At 32.0% G+C, this 18,491-nt stretch overlaps 1 protein-coding gene across 1 annotated transcript in view; it reads left to right on the forward strand.

Annotated features, from left to right (window-relative positions):
- Positions 1-1,016: 1,016 nt before the first annotated feature.
- Positions 1,017-18,491, forward strand: part of NaCP60E (Na channel protein 60E) — a 294,537-nt gene continuing 277,062 nt past the window's right edge. Inside the window, exon 1 of the mRNA XM_085943900.1 lies at positions 1,017-1,225. Within this exon, the coding sequence (XP_085800026.1) occupies positions 1,146-1,225 (80 nt within the window). The 5' untranslated portion in view covers positions 1,017-1,145. The remainder of the gene's footprint in view (positions 1,226-18,491) is intronic.

The following is an 18,491-nucleotide window of genomic DNA, read 5'->3' on the forward strand; positions in this document are numbered from 1 at the left end:
TTTAGAATATATCAGAACACAATACCAATGCATTTTTTAAATACTTTTAGCCATCTTTAAGTATTGATTTCATTTTCAGTTAATTCTGTTTTGTATGAAAAGTTATTTCGGAAGAAATCCGTAAAAAGTAAAACTATTATTGGTTGCTAAGTGGGTCCTAGCAACTAAATTATTAATATTAATATATACGTGCGTTAATATGGAAATCAATATGACATTTCAGTATTATTTCTATCGAGTACAATTTTTTTTGATCGTTTAAGCTAGTCAAGTCAAGTCAAGTTTATATGATTCAACAGAAAATTTAAAAACGTTGAATGTAAAAAGTTTTTTTTTATCTTGTAATTATTAAGCTTTACTTGTATCTATTAAATGTTTATCTATTTTACCACGTTTTTATTAGCTCGTATTCTTGTTTGTCCGGTACAGATTTTTTCTTGTTTGTCTAAGATTTTTAACTAACTTCCCGACTAGCTAGATATTTGAAACTTTTAGAATATATCAGAACACGACGACAATGCATTATTTTAATACTTTTGGCCATATTTAAGCAGAATTGAATTAATTTTCAGTTAATTATGTTTTGTATGTTTCAGAAAAAAATCGTTAAAAGTAATATTTACTACTCACTATTATTGGTTGCTAAGGGGGTCCTAGCAACTAAATTATTAATATATACGTGCGTTACTATAAAAATCAATATGAAATGTCAAAATGACATTTCTGTATTCTATAATATTTATTCAGTATTGCTATCAAGTACAATAAAAAGTACAACAGAAAATTTAAAAACGTGGTATATTAAAATTTATTTTTATCTTGTAAATATTTATTCTAATAGTGGGTTCTGTGTTATTGTGATTAATAATAATTAATCTTGTTTGTACCATATCATATTCATCAATATTGTATACTTCTGTACTTAATAAAAACAAAAACAAATATGTATCCAATATTTTCCAACATCTTTGCATACGTAACAATGATTTGATTTTTTTTCTCTTCTTCTTTCTCAGACCTTCTGCGTAGTGTCGAAGCGCTTCCGCAAGAACTATATCCACCGCTTCACGGCCACCAGCTCCTTCTTCTGGTGGTCACCTTGGTCTCCGGTGAGGAGGGCATGCATCTACCTCTGCACCAACCAGATGTTCGACTACGTTGTCATGGCCACCATTCTGCTCAACTGTGTCTTTCTCGCCATGACGGAGACCATCGAGGAAGCTGAGTGAGTATATGACCTTTTTAAATATATATTATGCAGTGTTTAGTGAATTTATTTATGATTGGAGCAAAAATTGTTGTTTTATTTAAAAAGTTCGACCATCATAATAATATCAAGATTACTAAATAAAGTATACTACATCATTTGGCTTTATAGGGGAAACGTGTACAAAATTTTCCCTTTATAATTTAAGGGGTAATTTCATTTTCCATAAGAAATAATTTGTTTGAAAAAACTATGTACGCAAATATTCCCCAAGTAGATTTTTCTAGGGGAAGAGTACGTACGTGAGGTCATTAAGAAATATTATATATAAAAATAAAACTACAAATATTTTTTATTACGATATAATAACATTTTCAGTTAATTTATTGAACTAATAATTAAGGCTATACTTCAGCTGAGGCATGGTCTAAAAAGATCTAAACTAGGCGATGCGCGGATTGTACAAATGACGCTAGCCGAACGAAATATAATTTGTCATAAAAATTCAACATGCGTTCTTTTAATGTTATGTTTGGTATTATATTCGTAATAATAATAGTTTATTCATTGACATGTTTTCTTTTTCAAGTACATGCGGAACGTTTTTTAGTCATCTTTACACGATTTAAGAATATATTTCTCCGACGTCATCACAAAACAAATTGACGTGCTCACACGTTACTATCAGTCTCCGATTGGCGACGACTGCGAAATTTCGTTCCACATACTGTTGAAAATTATTTGCCGTTTCACTTATATGGTTGGTCATATATGGCTCAAATTTCCGTGTCCGGATAATATATACACGTATATTAAAGACCGTTCAACCTCTTTGGGTCGTATAGTACTGACACAGAATTCATATATAAATAAAATATGATTCGTGTCGGTTTGCACTTTACAGGAAGCCAGCAGCAAACAATTTTTTTGAAAATAGCTGATATACTGGATTATTTGTTAGGTTAAGTTAGGTTTTAATTCTTGAATTCGTGAATTTTGCAGCTATGAAAATTTAATTAATGTTCATGTTGAATCTAATAAAATTGAAGACTGTATAGTATACGATAAGAAAACTCACCGCGAACTGTGCCTTGGTGAAATATTTTACGTACAATTTACATGTAATTCAAAAATTTGCGGGCTCCTATCCTAGAACGAGTCATATAATACATAGATGAAAGGTTTTACATCATTCCATCGAAATTATTATAGTACTATTTGTACAAAAGCACTTTGGAATGATCATTTTTCGCACACAGTATGAAATTTTGATAATGCAACGTGGACGATTTTATTTTAATGTACTTAGTACAGTTTCTGTTTATTTACACGAGGAATCATTTTATAGAATTGACGCTATCAATATGTAGGAAAAAGTTTCATATATCGATGGCCTAATGTTAATATCTGTATGCCGTAAGTGACTGTTTACAAATTGTGCAGGAAGCTAAAAAAACTAAATATTTAATATCTAGTGTCTGATTGTTAAAAGCACACACAATATGTTGTAATAGGTTAGGTTAGGCGGCAGATTATATGAAAGTATGGTGAAGCAGGCAAGTATGGTGAAAAAGTATGGTAAGGCAGGCTGGCAATCAATTTGCGGCAAAATTTCCACGTTACCATTATATTATATGGGTACGTTATAATGACCAAAGTAAATCATCCGTGATGCCATGCATTTTTTTATCGCGTCGCTATTTGTCGCTATTTGTCGCATGAGAAAGCCGATTTCTTGCCCCTCAATTTATTTAATACTTATATGGTTGTAATTATATATCATTCCAATAACGCGTAACGTAAAAAATGGTAAAGCAAAGCATATAACGCCTAATATAATGATAAAATCCAATAAAATGTGATATACATGTAAAAATATATATCAAAATTTGTTATATTACTTACTATTTTACCTTTTAAATAATTCGAAAATAACATTTTCAATCTGAATTGTCATGCACACGTCATGCAACATGCTTGATAGCAGAGAGGCAAGATACGGGCTATTACGGGTTTATTCTTGCAATGTTTAGATACGGGAAATTACTAATATGGCTGTATATTTTTTTTTAAATAACTACAGATACGGGAATTTAGCAGTTGATGGGCAGTATTTTTATTGTTTTTAGTACTTTCGTCAAAAAGTCATTTTCGTCATATAATAGGTCAGACACGGGGTATTAGCATTAGACCATAGATATATCGCACACTGAGATCTATAGGGTCATAACTACAAATAACATGATCTTGAGTAATTTGAGTTTGAATGTTAAATAATTAACTACAGTTCAATTAATTGCAGTAGACTGCTGAAAAATACGGTGGTCTAGCACAATAAATATTGTATCAAAGATGAAATATTTTTAGGCAAAAGGGCGTCATGTAAGATAATGCCTCTATATAGCTCTAATTCTTTATCCACTCATTCCTCTTTTTGTCCTTTCGCGTTATACCCAACATGTACCTCTCCATACCACTTTGTGCTACTCTAAGTTTCTGGACCTCTCTTTTACTTAGGGTCCATGTTTCACACGCATATGTGATCACGGGAAGCACACACTGGTTGAACACTTTGCGCTTTAGGTACAGTGGAAGGTAAGTTTTGAAGACATTATTCTGAGAAAAGAGGAACGAGTGGGTAACGAAGAGTTTATTAAAAGCCTTAAATGGAGATGGGCTGGACACATAGCTCGAAAAAGAGACAATCGTTGGACAAATCTAGTCATCCAGTGGTATCCAAAAAGTACAAAACGTCCGCAAGGTAGACCTAGAGGCCGCTGGATCGATGAAATGATAAATTTCTCTGGAAGAACGTGGCAACGCAATGCACAGAACCGAGAGAAGTGGAAGCAGCTTGAAGAGGCCTTCATCCAGCAGTAGATAGATTCAGGCTGATGATGATAGCTCTAAATTAAAATTTTAAATATAAAATAACCATGGACACAATTGTGATGGAGGCCACTGCTTCCAAGTAGCAGTTAATGCCATATAGCATTAAAAATAGATTTTTTTTCTATCAAACTGCATTTATAAGTAATTTTTGGTTTTATTTGCAGTTATGATCCTATAGATCTCAGTGTGCGATATGGCTGAATTTTTGCTTTGTCGTCGAGTCATATCTGAAGCTGGATTCAAAAAATGGCCTTAAACCGAGAACAAGAGTAACATTATATAAAGCGATTTTATTTGTCTATTAACTTTATTCCAAGACTTGTAAACTTTGTAAGAGATAAACCCGTAGACGTTTTTTTGCATCGTTATAAGCGGCAGTATAAAAATGCACATAAAGTAAATTAACAATTTAGTACCCACCAACCCTCCCGTGTAATCCGTTTGGATACTGTATCACAATTACGTACCGTAATAATCTCGTTTCCGGTAGGTACCGAAAAGTTAACTTAATAACGTTTCGAGGAATTAACTTGTTCCACCACGTTGGTTTTTATGATTAAAATTTGTACATCGTTAAGAAAATATGTGCATATTAAAAATATCTCATTTTACACGTTGACGGACGTGATGAATATTTTTTGTCCATTTATACGATATATTTAAATAAAAAAATGGTACTGTTCGGTTATCAGAAATACAGCGGCAAACACATTTTGAAAATAGCTGATAAACTGGAATATTTGTTAGGTTAACCCAGGGGTCGGCAAACTCTTGGACCAAAAGAGCCAAATATGAGTAGCAGAACGGTTAAAAAAAAATTCGAGAGACATACATATATTTTTTTTAAATATGATATAGGTATTCAAGTGAATTAATTACATGTAATAATTGTTTATTTATTAAGTATTAAGTGAATAAGATTTCCCGAATAAAACTAACGAAATTTATATTATATTTTTTATTCTTGAAATTATAAATATAATTTTTACAGAATATGAATAACACATAATTTTCACGCATTCCTTAAAACTAATGTGAACAATGGCCTTCCTTGCATTTCTTTAGAGAGTTTCTGCTTGTTTGGTATGTAACTTGTAGTTTTTCAGGCATGACTACAAATTCTCATCGGTTATTTCGCTTCTCTAAATGCTATTTATATTGTTCATGTTTGAAAATGATTGTATACATGCATATTATGTAGACTTGAATATGAGTTCAGAAAGCTATTCCATGTATTAAAAATCGTAGTATCTACCTTATATGTAGATCTTTTAGAGCGGTTCACCTGTGTTGTGAAATTCAATTGCATTTTTCTCTCTCTAAATCCTCAATGTTGGTAGCAAGACCTACAAATTTAGAGCTCCGTAATACCTACTTATAAATCCACCAATAAAATTGTATTTCAAATGTGCTCGTGTCAATATCAAATGGAGAAAAATTTAATTTATCGATTTTTGCAATTTAATGTCATTATATAATATAATTAATAATAAATATACAAAAAGTGTACAAATAATGACAAAAAATTAAAATTGCGAATTGGGAATTTGGCAAAGAGCCGCACTCCAATACCTAAAGAGCCGCACGTGGCTCGCGAGCCGGGGTTTGCCGACCACTGGGTTAACCTAACCAAACCTAACCTAACCTAACCTAAACTAATCCAAACTAACAAATAATCCAGTATATCGGGTATTTTCAAAATGTGTTTTCCGATTCCTCATAACCGAACAGTACCAAAAAAAAATTAAAAATATATCTTTATTACTTAAATAATACACTAAATTAGGGCGCTAAGACTAATACAAGTGCTTCGATGACGAAGTTTTGTAAATCGATTTCAAAGCGATGCGATTGTGTAAATACGGTCGTATTTTCAAATGGTTCATTATTACTAGGACTCAATGGCGAGAAGTGGAGGTAGGCTGTTAAGATTCGACATAAATAGTACACATTAAACGTTGTCAGTCATACTTATTTTTTGAACTAAGAATACAATTTTCAGGTGGGGCTGGCTAGTTTTTTTAAAATTCAATTAAACTCTGCCTAAACCAAATCATAATAAATTCTAATGGATTCAAGCTCTGATAATAGTTTAAGTATGTTATGGGCGATTCGACAAAAATAATGCATACTTTTTCAGTCATTCTTATTTGTTTTCGTTGATTTAAAAATACATATTATTGATGGTGTTGGTTAGTAATTATTAAACCGTAATCAATAAAAAATATTCTTCTATCTATAAAATACTTTTAAATAAAGTGACTTTTGATACTCAACTATTTTTTTTTATCTATTAATGCTTATTATTATTGCTTTTAGAATCAGTTGGTATATTTCACTCAACATTGAAAAAAAATTCAAAATGTGAGTTATGACTCTAAACCAGTGGTCCCCAACCTTTTTATCGCCGCGGACCGGTCAACGTTTGATAATTTTACCGTGGCCCGCTGAGGGGGGGACGTTGATTGTTTATATTTTAGATTGTTTTGACTTAATAATTTTATTTTAATTGTTTTTAAACATGCCTTCAAAATAAAATACAATTACACCAAAAAATTTATGTAAAGTGATTTAACATTTTAATTCACTAGAACGCTAAATCAAGGACCTGATCAACCTGAGCTTGTTTCTTTGCAACGAGATGGTTCCATCTGGGGGTAATAGGAGACAATGACACCCGAAGTGTGTTGCTTATGTCCAGTTTATTCCGTTGTTTTGTTTTGGTTGCTGTCATTGCAGAAAACTCCGCTTCACATAGATATGAAGTCGGGAATGGCAATAGGGATTTAAGTGCTGTGGTGGCAATCTCATGGTATTCCGCCATTACTTTAATCCAGAACTCCGGCAGAGTTGTTGTCTCGAACGTAGTTTTAAGGCCGCCGTCATTTGCAATCTCCAGCAGATGATCTTCTTGCACAGACATGCTAGATTCGTCTGGTTTGTCGACAAATGGGTCGCGGATTCATTCCTTATCAGTTTGTGGGACTTTTGTGGTTGGGAAGTAGCGCTCGAACTCTTTTAAAAGCAAAAATGGTAATAATTTAATGTTCCTTAGGCGGCCCGGTACCATTTAATCCACGGACCGTGGGTTGAAGACCACTGCTCTAAGCGAATCAATTATATAGTGTTTTTACCCAATGTGCTTTAATACTTTTACTTATTCTACTTATGATGCGCCGGTGCAACTAACATCTGCTTTTATGCTAATTATCTGTCATATAGAACTTACTTCTTAAGTCAAAAAAACTTTGTATCCCTTCTTAATGGTTTACGTATCCATTATTCAGCATCAGACTATCCTACGATATATCAATCATTCACCCAACTCGGCCGGGGGTTGAAAATATAGACCCTAATAATATTATCGCCTATAAGGTCCATTAACAGATATCAAAGTCATATTTTAAATTGAAACCAGCCAGCCAGTCCATTTGAAAAAAGTAAATCCCTCTCAAATAAACCTCTGTGTTTTATAGGCCATCGAGTACGATTGGTTTTGAAAACCACCCTTTTGAAAAGTAATTTTGTGGCGAAAGTGAGCCGCATGCGTTCTATAAAATTTATTGGATCAGTTTCACAGACATGATTTATTAAGACTCATTCATTGTTTTAACATTTATACTTACTTTTAAAAAAATCTTTTAATTTATTTAAAATTAAATTTATGAAGTTAGTAAGTATCTTTAAATTGTTATAAAAACTTAATAGTATCTTTAAGAGATCCCTCATTGATCCCAAAGCAAAAATTATTAAACCAATATAGTAAACATAATTTTGAAAAACACTTCTGAGAAAATATTTTATAATTAATAGAAAAAAGTAAGACACCCGGCAGGATCGAACCTGCATCTCCTAGGCCCAATCCGCGCATTATCTACTTAATTAGAATGGTGCATTCTTACATCTTGTGAATTATTCGTTGAATAAATGAAATAGTTAACTAACAATATAGTATATAGCAAAATAGTATAACACCCACGGTGGCCGCGCGGCTTAAGCGTTGGACTATCACGCCGTGGGTCTCAAGTTCGAATCCTGGGTCTGGCAAGTACACATATATTTTTTCAATTTGTGTGTGAGTCAGGGTAATGGACCTAATAGGTTGAGCAAGTGGCTGACATCCATTTCTCGTAAAAAACAAAATCTGTGAATACCAACCTCCACCCTGTAGGGGCCCATATGATTAGGATCGGACATGGTCGAAAAAAAATATAATATTAAACAATGAGCCTCGAGTGCGAATGTGCATATTGGGCATAACACAAAAAAATAAAAATTTAAAAAATAGATAAGGGGGTATATATAACTTCGTGATGTAGTAAAGGATTGGATAATATGTATATCACGTTTATTTCTTTCAAAACGTTTCAAATTCATCTATGAAATACTTAGCATACTTCTTTCTAAAATAAAAAAATAGCTGATAATCGTTAATTACCCTTTTCTTGCCATATCTAGAATTTTTCTGTAGGCATCTAGCTTGCAAAAGACGCGTCTGGCTTGTGGCGTTTTTACTAGCATTTTTGTTGCCTTTAGTAGCTTTTAAATGTGCTGAAAATACGCTAGATATTTACATTGTTTATTTACATACGCATCTAATTTCTAACTATCAGATAAATACTTAATGCAACCCCCACATCCTCAAGCGGGCCCCTAGGCCAGGATCTTTGGCGGGCCCTCCTACCCACCGCTTAGTTTAAAGGCAGTCTGTCGCACTACAATGGCGTTTTTCAAATTGTGTTCGAGGTCAAATAAAATTCAGTGTATTTTAGTGATTTTTTAACGAAGTGACGACGCCGACTTTTTTACCATTAGAGCAAATTTAAGATGTGTGTTTATCTCAGTTATCATACCTCGCCACGCCGGGCTCCCCCTGAGCTCGGTCCCCTAGGTTATAGCCCTGTCAGCCCACCTTGTGGGGGCCATGATGCGGTAGGTCGGTACCTACTTTAGCAAGTAGCGTGAGAAATAAAACACCATATTAACACTTTAGGAGCATTCATGGCCTTATAGTGAAAGGGTATCATATAATTTAATATGTGCTTGAGGTATGTGACATCAGTTTTGACGATTGTCAAAATGACAGGAAACGAGACTTGAACGCCGTTGACACAATATATAAGCATTTCTTGTAAATTTTGAAATACATTTCTGTTAAAATGCGTAATTTTTACACGTATAGATATATTTTCGATTTTCTCACTACTTTTCGATGGGAACGCGAAGGGAAAAATATTGACTTCGTTCTTATAAGAATAAGTAAATTTACTTGGAATTTTATTTCTACAAAATCTAGTGTTTTTTTCCTGTCAAATATTTTATTTTTGTATTTCGTCTGGCATGTTTTTGTCAACGAAAGTTGGCAACACTGCTGATGTACAAAATAAAGTAATAAACGGATTCAATGTTACTGCTTTCGAAGTACACAAGAGTTGAATCTAGGCGTGTGCTCCTCCACTCACACATGACCTAACCAATACACCATTACTACCTCACCTAGTGAATTATTTTTAAGAAGTTTTACAATGCTAACTTTCGAACCATTTTGAGATACTGAGGAAATATGGTGTCGATAATGTAGTATAATTATATTATATATGCTGTGCAAATTTTATTACTCAATATTTATTAAGTGTCCCATTTTTTGGCCGGTGTCATTCTATTTAACTGTTATTTTATTTTATGGTCACCTTAATGGTAAACGTTTAAAATTGATATATCTTTAATTACTTCAGCGTATTGGAATGGATACGAGAATTTAATGATAATTCACGCGTACTGTTTTACATAAACAGTTAACATATGTTTAAAATGCGTGAAAAGCGTTCACAAAACAAAAATACTGTTGAAAATGCCATAAATCTACTCGCGTTCTGTTTTAATTAATACAACATTTTGTTTATTGTTTAATTTTGTATTTGAATAAACTCAAATAAATATTATAACACTAGTTTTTATTCGATAAGGAGCTTTAATGAAAATGCACAATTTTGATAAAGCTCAGAAACACTGTTATTTCATAATTTATACTTTTTCTCACGCAAAGCAGTTATATGTTTAAATCCGTTATCATGCATAATAATTAAATATGTAATAAACTATTTTTCATCAAATAAGACACAAGATTTCAGAATGTAACATTATATAATATATTGAATATACATAATTTGATAACATATGTACACACTAGAATACTTAGCCACCTTAATTTAATATACTAAAACCGATAGCCAACTTCTTCTTCTTCGATGGCGCTACAGCTCAAGTCGAGCCCTGGCCTCCTCCACCGCTGTCTTCCAGCCGGAACGGTCCTTCGCACGTCACGTCGCACCGATAGCCAACATTATAACATAATTCAATAAGCATTTCATGTAACAACTACTAGTTAAAATCGTCGTATGTAACCATACTGGCGCGAATCCAGCAAATACAGGTTCAAGTTCCGTCGAGTATTGAATATTTTTCTACAAAATGATATTTTTAGTCTGTATATGCATGAGATGTTTTTAAATTATGTAGGTATATTCAATTAAATATATGTTGATGTAAAAACGGCATCTAACCAAATATATTGAAAACCTTCTTATATAGAGATGGAGTATAAAATATGATGTTTAAAATTGAATCAAAAACAAGAGACCGTTGGTACAGTCCTACAAACTAATTTATTAGAATGGATGGGGGAGCCACTATCGAAAACTACCCAATCAACACTCGCAACTGGACAGAATCTGACATTCGAATGAAGTTTTCAAAATAACGTCCATATGGTAGTTTGTAGTTCCATTTTTGACCGTTCTTTAGATAAGTTTTTATGACTATACAGATATTAAATTAGCTACAAGTGACTTCGCACCATACATTCATTTCCGAAGAACTTCACACTAATGCTATGATATTTATTTGACAATTTGCATGATTTGAAAAAGACAGTCCTTCATAATGAGTAGATAAGCAGGCAGTAATACTACACTTTGGAATTCATATAAAAATCTGTAAAACGGTTTATAGCAACTAGCAACCATATTACGTAAATAAGAAAATTGGATTGGCAAGTGATCATTTATCACATTTATGAAAATAAACAACGTAACAATGCTTCATGCGTTTGCTAAATACACATTGTCAACTTATAGACAAAATTATTTGATCTTAATTATGTACGAGCATTTATCTTTGGAACTTCATTCATTTGTTTTTTAAACTCATTTCTTTAAATTAGCTGAAGCCGGATTTTTTTGATTATAGTAAAAAATAAAATTCATAGCATGATAATATGTAAATCAACGTGGGTTTAAGGGGAAGAGAGATTACATTGTCAGATACTAGTAAGCTAATTAGCAGGATCATGAACAAGTATTTTCTTGACAGGGCTCTATATGATTGATTATTGTGAAAGCAGGGGGAAAGGGTGGGTTTTCATGTGATTAACTTTGTAGTAATATACTATGTAAATTTCTGTATAAAATAATGTTTTTTTGTATTATTAAAAATGTAATTTTGGGTTATTTTCTGGCAATAAATACACTTACCATTAGGTATAGAAAAAGACTATTCAATTATAAAATGATTCTATATGTGTTTCGCTTACATGATGAACTTTAATAAACCTGATAAAGTTTACGATATAAGTGAAACATGAACCATTCCTTTTATTCAACGAATAAGTCACAAAATTCGACATTCTTTATATTATTAAACAATTAAATGAACAAGAAATAATAACTATATATAAGTATTTCAATGTGAAAAAACTACTGGTTAATTTCGTCATAATTAGATAGGACGCCTGTGGCTTAATTAATAAATTACGTTGGCGCGGGTTCAAGTCCCGCCGAGAATTTTTTTTGAAGAATTTTTATTGTAGTACCAATATCTGATATGTTTTCAATTTATGTATATTAATTTATTTAAAAAAAACTTATTGAGTACCTACATAACATATTATTAATTCAAAATATTCACAAAATGACATTTAGTATAAAAAGAACAGATAAATCAAGTAAAAACAGACCAAAGAATAATCATATTGAAAAATAATCTGTTAAATACCAAGAAGGTACCAAGTGCCATTTTATTAAGTATGTACCATGAATTTATTGTCAAAAAGTAATCTCTTGAAAAGATTACAGACTATTTATTCACGTAGATTATTGTAAAATAGTTACTTAAAAATTGTATGAGATGTGAATTGAAAATAATTCAATTTCAATCGGTTGCCGATACGATTAATATTATATTTACTAAAGATGTATGTTTTTAATGGCTTTAAGCTTTTATTTGAAGCATATTCGAAATTTACAGGTGTTTTTTAATATGAGATATGGCTGAAACACTGAACATCGTCCATCATTTTCCAAAATGGTGGCCATAGCACAGCGTCACAAATATTGGACACTACCACCATGGATATTACAGTCTCCGTTTTAGGAAAATTGTTTCCAGATAAAAACCCTTTTATAACTGGACTATTATAAAATATTGTTACGTAAAATATATTCTTTATTGCTAATTTGAACTTCATAATAATTTTCTTTTAAATCATACATCATCCTAAAAATATCTCATGAATGAGATTATTATTGACAGCAATTCAATAGAAACCATAAAAAATAGTCAATAAGTTATATCTTTAGTAAATACCCTAGTAGCCTAGTATAATAGTAGACGTGATCTACATAATTTTCTATACAAGATATCGCTACGTGAGTTGCTTTATCCAGTGATGCCCAATTTTTTTTCACAATTTCCACAGTTAACACCTGTTTGCAGGTTCCACAAAAGACTATCGTCAATGATATTCCTCATTTATTATCGCCTCGTTATTTTTTTTTTCTTGCTTATACGCGGTATAAATAAGAGTTCTGCCATTATTAGTAGTATTGACTTTGTATCCTTGATGATCTTAGAAATCGGTAGCATCAGTTGTTTATTCTTGAAAACCTGTTATCGGTAATACCAATTGGGATGGCAATAACCGAATTCAAACAAAGCATGAAGGTGAGCTTAGTTGGATGTTATTTTATAAATTTCAAGATCTCGAATTCTTTGTACTGTCTATGTATTTTACCACGATTTTCTTAGCGCGTATTCTTGTTTGTCCGGTGGTTGTTTATCCAATATAAATCTTGCAATCGATTTTTAACTAACTTCCCGACTAGCTAGACAATCCATAATCCTATCTACTATTATTTGTTGCTAAGAGGGTGGTCCTAGCAACTAAATTATTAATATATACGTGATTTCCTATGGAAATCCAAATGACATTTCAGTATTCTATATGTGTTTGTTTTTTATTTACTTCATATCAAGTACAAGTTTGAGCATATTGAGCTTAATAATTGAACAGAAAATTTAAAAGCGTTGTATATAAAAAGTATATAAAATATATCGTCAATGATATTCCTCAGTTATGATCGAATCTTTATTTTTTTCTTGCTTATACGCTGTATAAATAAGAATTCTGCCATTATTAGTAGTATTGACTTTGTATCCTTGATGATCTTAGAAATCGGTAGCATCTGTTGTTTATTCTTGAAAACCTATTATCGGTAATACCAAATTGGGATGGCAATAACCGAATTCAAACAAAGCATAAAGGTGAGGTTAGTTGGATGTTATTTTATAAATTTCAAGATCTCAAATTCTTTGTACTGTCTATGTATTTTACCACGTGTTTCTTTGCTCTTATTCTTGTTTGTCCGGTGGTTGTTTATCCAGTACAAATTTTGCATTCGATTTTTAACTAGCTTTCCAACCAGCTAGACATTTATTTGAAACTTTTATAATATATCAAAACACGATGCCAATACATTACTTTAATACTTTTAGCCATCTTTAAGTAGAATTGAATTCATTTTCAGTTAATTCTGTTTTGTATAAAAAGTTATTTCGGAAGAAATCTGTAATCTAATCCACTATTATTTGTTGCTAAGGGGGTGATCCTAGCAACTAAATTATTAATATATACGTGCGTTACTATGGAAATCAAAATGACATTTCAGTATTCTATATTTTTGTAAATTTGTTGCAAAATAGCAAAAAAACGATTTATTGACAATTGCCTCATTTGTCCTAAATTATTAATACATAGAATTGTCAAGTTATCATATGATTCAAAAGAAAATTTAAAAACGTGGTATATAAAAAGTTCTTTTTGTCTTGTAATTATTCTAATTCGGCTTAAAGGAGATTTTTACATTTTCATGGTATGTTTAATATATTTTTTTAAATAGTGTTAGGGGTGTCTCATTATAAAAGGACGAAGCCGCTATAGGGGTGATAAGTGTATTGATGAAATGTGTATGCTTGAAAAAAATTAAAGGTCATCCTATATGTAAAACGTGGAAATAAAGAACATAGAAATTAAAATTATGGCTGATTTTAGAGGGCATGTCAAACTTCAAATTGCAATTTCTCCGTAACACGATTTTGAGACTTACCAACTTTTGGAAGTGACCCCTCTATATGTTAGTTGTTTGCAAATTAAGAGCGTACAGTGAAACGGCAAATAAATTTGAACAATATGTGGGACGTAATTTCGGCCGCGTTGCCAGTCGGAGAACGATAGTTGACCTGTGAGCACGTCAATTTGTTTTGTGATGGCGTCGGAGGAATATATTCTTAAAACGTGTAAAGATGACTAAAAAACTTTCCGCATGTACTTGAAAAAGAAAACATGTCAATGAATGAATTATTATTACGAATATAATAATGAACATAACATTAAAAGGACGCATATTGATTTTTTATGATAAATTATATGTTTTTCGGCTCGCGTCATTTTCTCAATCCGTGCATCGCCTAGTCACGATCTTTTTAGACCATGCCTCAGCTGAGGTATAGCCTTAAATTCAGTAAGTGGGTTGCAAAAAATGGCATGCCGGACCGTATATTGTGCATCGCTGGTTTATACCGTCATTGAAGAGACATATTGATTTTTTCCCCTTGAAGCATAAATCAAGTCTCATGTAATACCGGAGAAAGGGGGATCTCATTGACCGCTATTTAATACGAGCCGCCTAACAATGGGTCAAAAATAATATTAATAAAATCGTAGGTACCATTACATAGTTAGCCCCAAACTGTATATATTGCGGTTTCCTTTATCAAGATCATAATACCGGCCCCTTTAATAAATTTCAAACAATAAACGACCTTGAACCGATAACAATAAAGTCTAATTTACTGAATATGAGTACCCTGTATATATTATCGTTATTGTATAAGGATATTATTTTTGTAGTTTTCAAAATCGAATGAGACAAAACTAGACTTAAATCATTATCTACAAACATATCCGCAATATAACTAAAATCGTTTAAATAATAAATTTAGGCTATTATATCCCAATGCGTAAGAACTGGATTTTCACACCATTGGTTCCGGGTTCAATTCCCGGTATGGACACTATACATACATATATATTTGTTTTTATCAAGCTTGGGTATATCTTATATATTTCCCTAAAGACTGTAACAATTGGTACCGATATTTTAGTATAAAAAATCATATATAATTTAACACACACAATATGAAAATACTCGCCCAGCGGGATACGAACCTGAGCATCTAGGATTTGCAATACATGTGCTCTACCAAGTAAGCCGTGTGTGTACTATGTAATTGCGATTAAATTAATTAGTAGTTTTTTTACAATGCTCCCTGCGCATCTTTTCTATACACAAGGCTGCTATCGAGGGAAGTTTATCATATTGAATAATTGTTACAATAAGTTAGGTGTACCTAATTGGTACAATAAGTGCTATGTGTTAACAGCACCTCTCTTGGCTGTGTTAGCTTTTAGAGCGAGATAGACAGTTTTTGCAGTTTAGACGGCAAACTTATTGTAACAATTATAATACCTCAATACCTAAATATGATAAACTACCCTCGATAGCCGACGATAGCGTCCAATAGCAGCCTTGTGTATAGAATAGCTGCGATGAAGCGAGTTCTAAATTGTGTTAAATTCAGTGATGCGTGACGTATGGCCTCGTCTGTACGCATAAAAAAGAGTTACAACATTGCGCCTGGTTTTGATTTATGACCATATCGTCACTGTTCTGGCAGAAGACACTAATTCTAAAAAAATACATATTAAGTTAGTACCAAAATGTTCCTTATTTCAAACTTTACCGTCTGGAAGCCTTTTATAATAAATAAACAGTCTTTATTTTAAAGTCATCCTTTTTACGAAAACTTAATAAACTCACATTATAGACCATTTCAAACATTTTAACAACTTCAAAGTCAAATTACTCAAAACTAGTATTCTCCAGTTAGTGTGTTCTGCCAGAACAGAGACGATATTATATCAGTGACGATTTTCAATGTGTGACCGGTAAAAATAAATGATACGGGATATTAAAATCTATAAGCCGAAAAAAAAACACCCATTGACTGGGAAATAAGGAATAAAGATGATTTTTTTTTTAGTCCTGCTAGTGAAAATCGTTCTTTAAAACTTTTTTGGGACACAAGGAAAATCTGTGAGCTTTTAGTTATGTCCAAAAAGGTCAATATTAATGTCTTGTATACATACATTCAAAATTAATATCAGGGTTCATGTCAGAAACTTTATTTTTAGGAGCATCGACAAATAATCTTATTCATAGATAAAAATATAACGGTTTTATAAAAACCTAAAATAATATTTAATGATAAATTTGCATGCCAGATACGATATTTTCAAGTTATATTACTAGTGAATACGTTTGACGTCTTCATTTTCGAAGCTTTGTTTGACAACTGTGTTCTGACGTTTCCAGCTCGTTATTGTAAATGCTCTACACATGAGCATTGGTAAAACCTCTACATTAGATCTGATAAAAAAATACCACTTGACATAATGACAAAATACTTGACAACGCGGATATGGGTGTCGCAGTTTCAGTGGCATTTAAAGCACATACCTATTTATTATTCCAGTCTATTAAAACTCATATATATATGATCATATCCATAACTAAGCAATGATCAGTAAATATTACGTAGTTTTTAATATACATATTTTATTTCCTACAGTGTGCCAATCATTAAAATAGTCATTCTGAACAATCAACATACAATAAAAGACCACACAAGGGCGGCCAGGGCTTTCATTTTGGTAATAACTTACAGAGTGGAGGGCTCGCACAGATGTCAGTTGCACAGGTGTACCAAATATGGGGGCGAATAAAAAAAAATACCAAATCACTTCCTAATTATTTTTTCATTTTACGACGGGAAATTTCACTGAAAAAAATACAATTATATATTTTTTTATTATTGCAACAACAGAAATTGTATTGTTGAAAATGTTTAATTATGACTTCATTGCGCTTGATAAATTATATTTTACCACGTTTTTATTAGCTCGTATTCTTATTTGTCCAGTACAAATTTTTTCTTGTTTGTCCAAATCTTGTAATCGATTTTCAATTACCTTCCCGACTAGATAGACAATTGAAACTTTTAGAATATATCAGAACACGATGACAATGCATTATTTTAAGAGCATACTTCAGTGAAACGGCAAATAATTTTCAACTATAGGTGTGACGAAATTTCGGAATCGCTGCCAATCGGAGAGTGAAAGTCGAGCTGTGAACACGTCAATTTGTTTTGTAATGGTGCTGGGGGAATTAATTCTTAAATCGTGTAAAGATGACTAAAAAACGTTACCCAATTACTTGAAAAAGAAAACATATCAATGTATATTTATTATTATTATTACTAATAGAACAATAAACCTAACATTAAATGGACGTATGTTGACTTTTTATGACAAATTATGTTTTTTTCTGCACGCGTCATTTGCACAATCTTCGCGTCGCGTAGTCACGATCGTTTTAGACCGTGCCCCAGCTGAAGTATAGCCTTAATACTTTTGGTCATCTTTAAGCAGAATTGAATTCATTTTCAGTTAATTCTGTTTTGTATAGAAAGTTATTTCGGAAAAAAATCGTAAAAAGTAAAACACTAGGTATTACTGGTTGCTAAGGGGGTCCTAGCAACTAAATTATTAATATATATACGTGCGGGAAATCAATATGAAATGTCAAAATGACATTTCAGTATTTCTATTAAGTACAAAATAAGTATTTATTAATACATAGAATTGTCAAGTTTATATGATTCAACAGAAAATTTAAAAACGAGGTATATAAAAAGTTATTTTTATCTTGTAATTATTTAAATTTAGATTATACAATATATAACTGTGGCGACGGGTAGAGGTAGGCTGTTAAGATTCGACATATATAGTGGACACTAAACTTTGCCAGTCATATTGATTTGTTTTCATTGATTTAAGAATATATATTACAGATGGCGTTGATTAGTTGTTTTAAATTCATTAAGCCCCGTCTTTACCAAACTATAACCGATAAAAAATATTCAGACCACTATG

The sequence above is a fragment of the Rhyacophila brunnea genome, unplaced genomic scaffold, assembly GCF_057557595.1.
Source record: "Rhyacophila brunnea isolate RB1 unplaced genomic scaffold, BYU_Rbru_1.0 scaffold_16, whole genome shotgun sequence".
Lineage (NCBI taxonomy): Eukaryota > Metazoa > Arthropoda > Insecta > Trichoptera > Rhyacophilidae > Rhyacophila > Rhyacophila brunnea.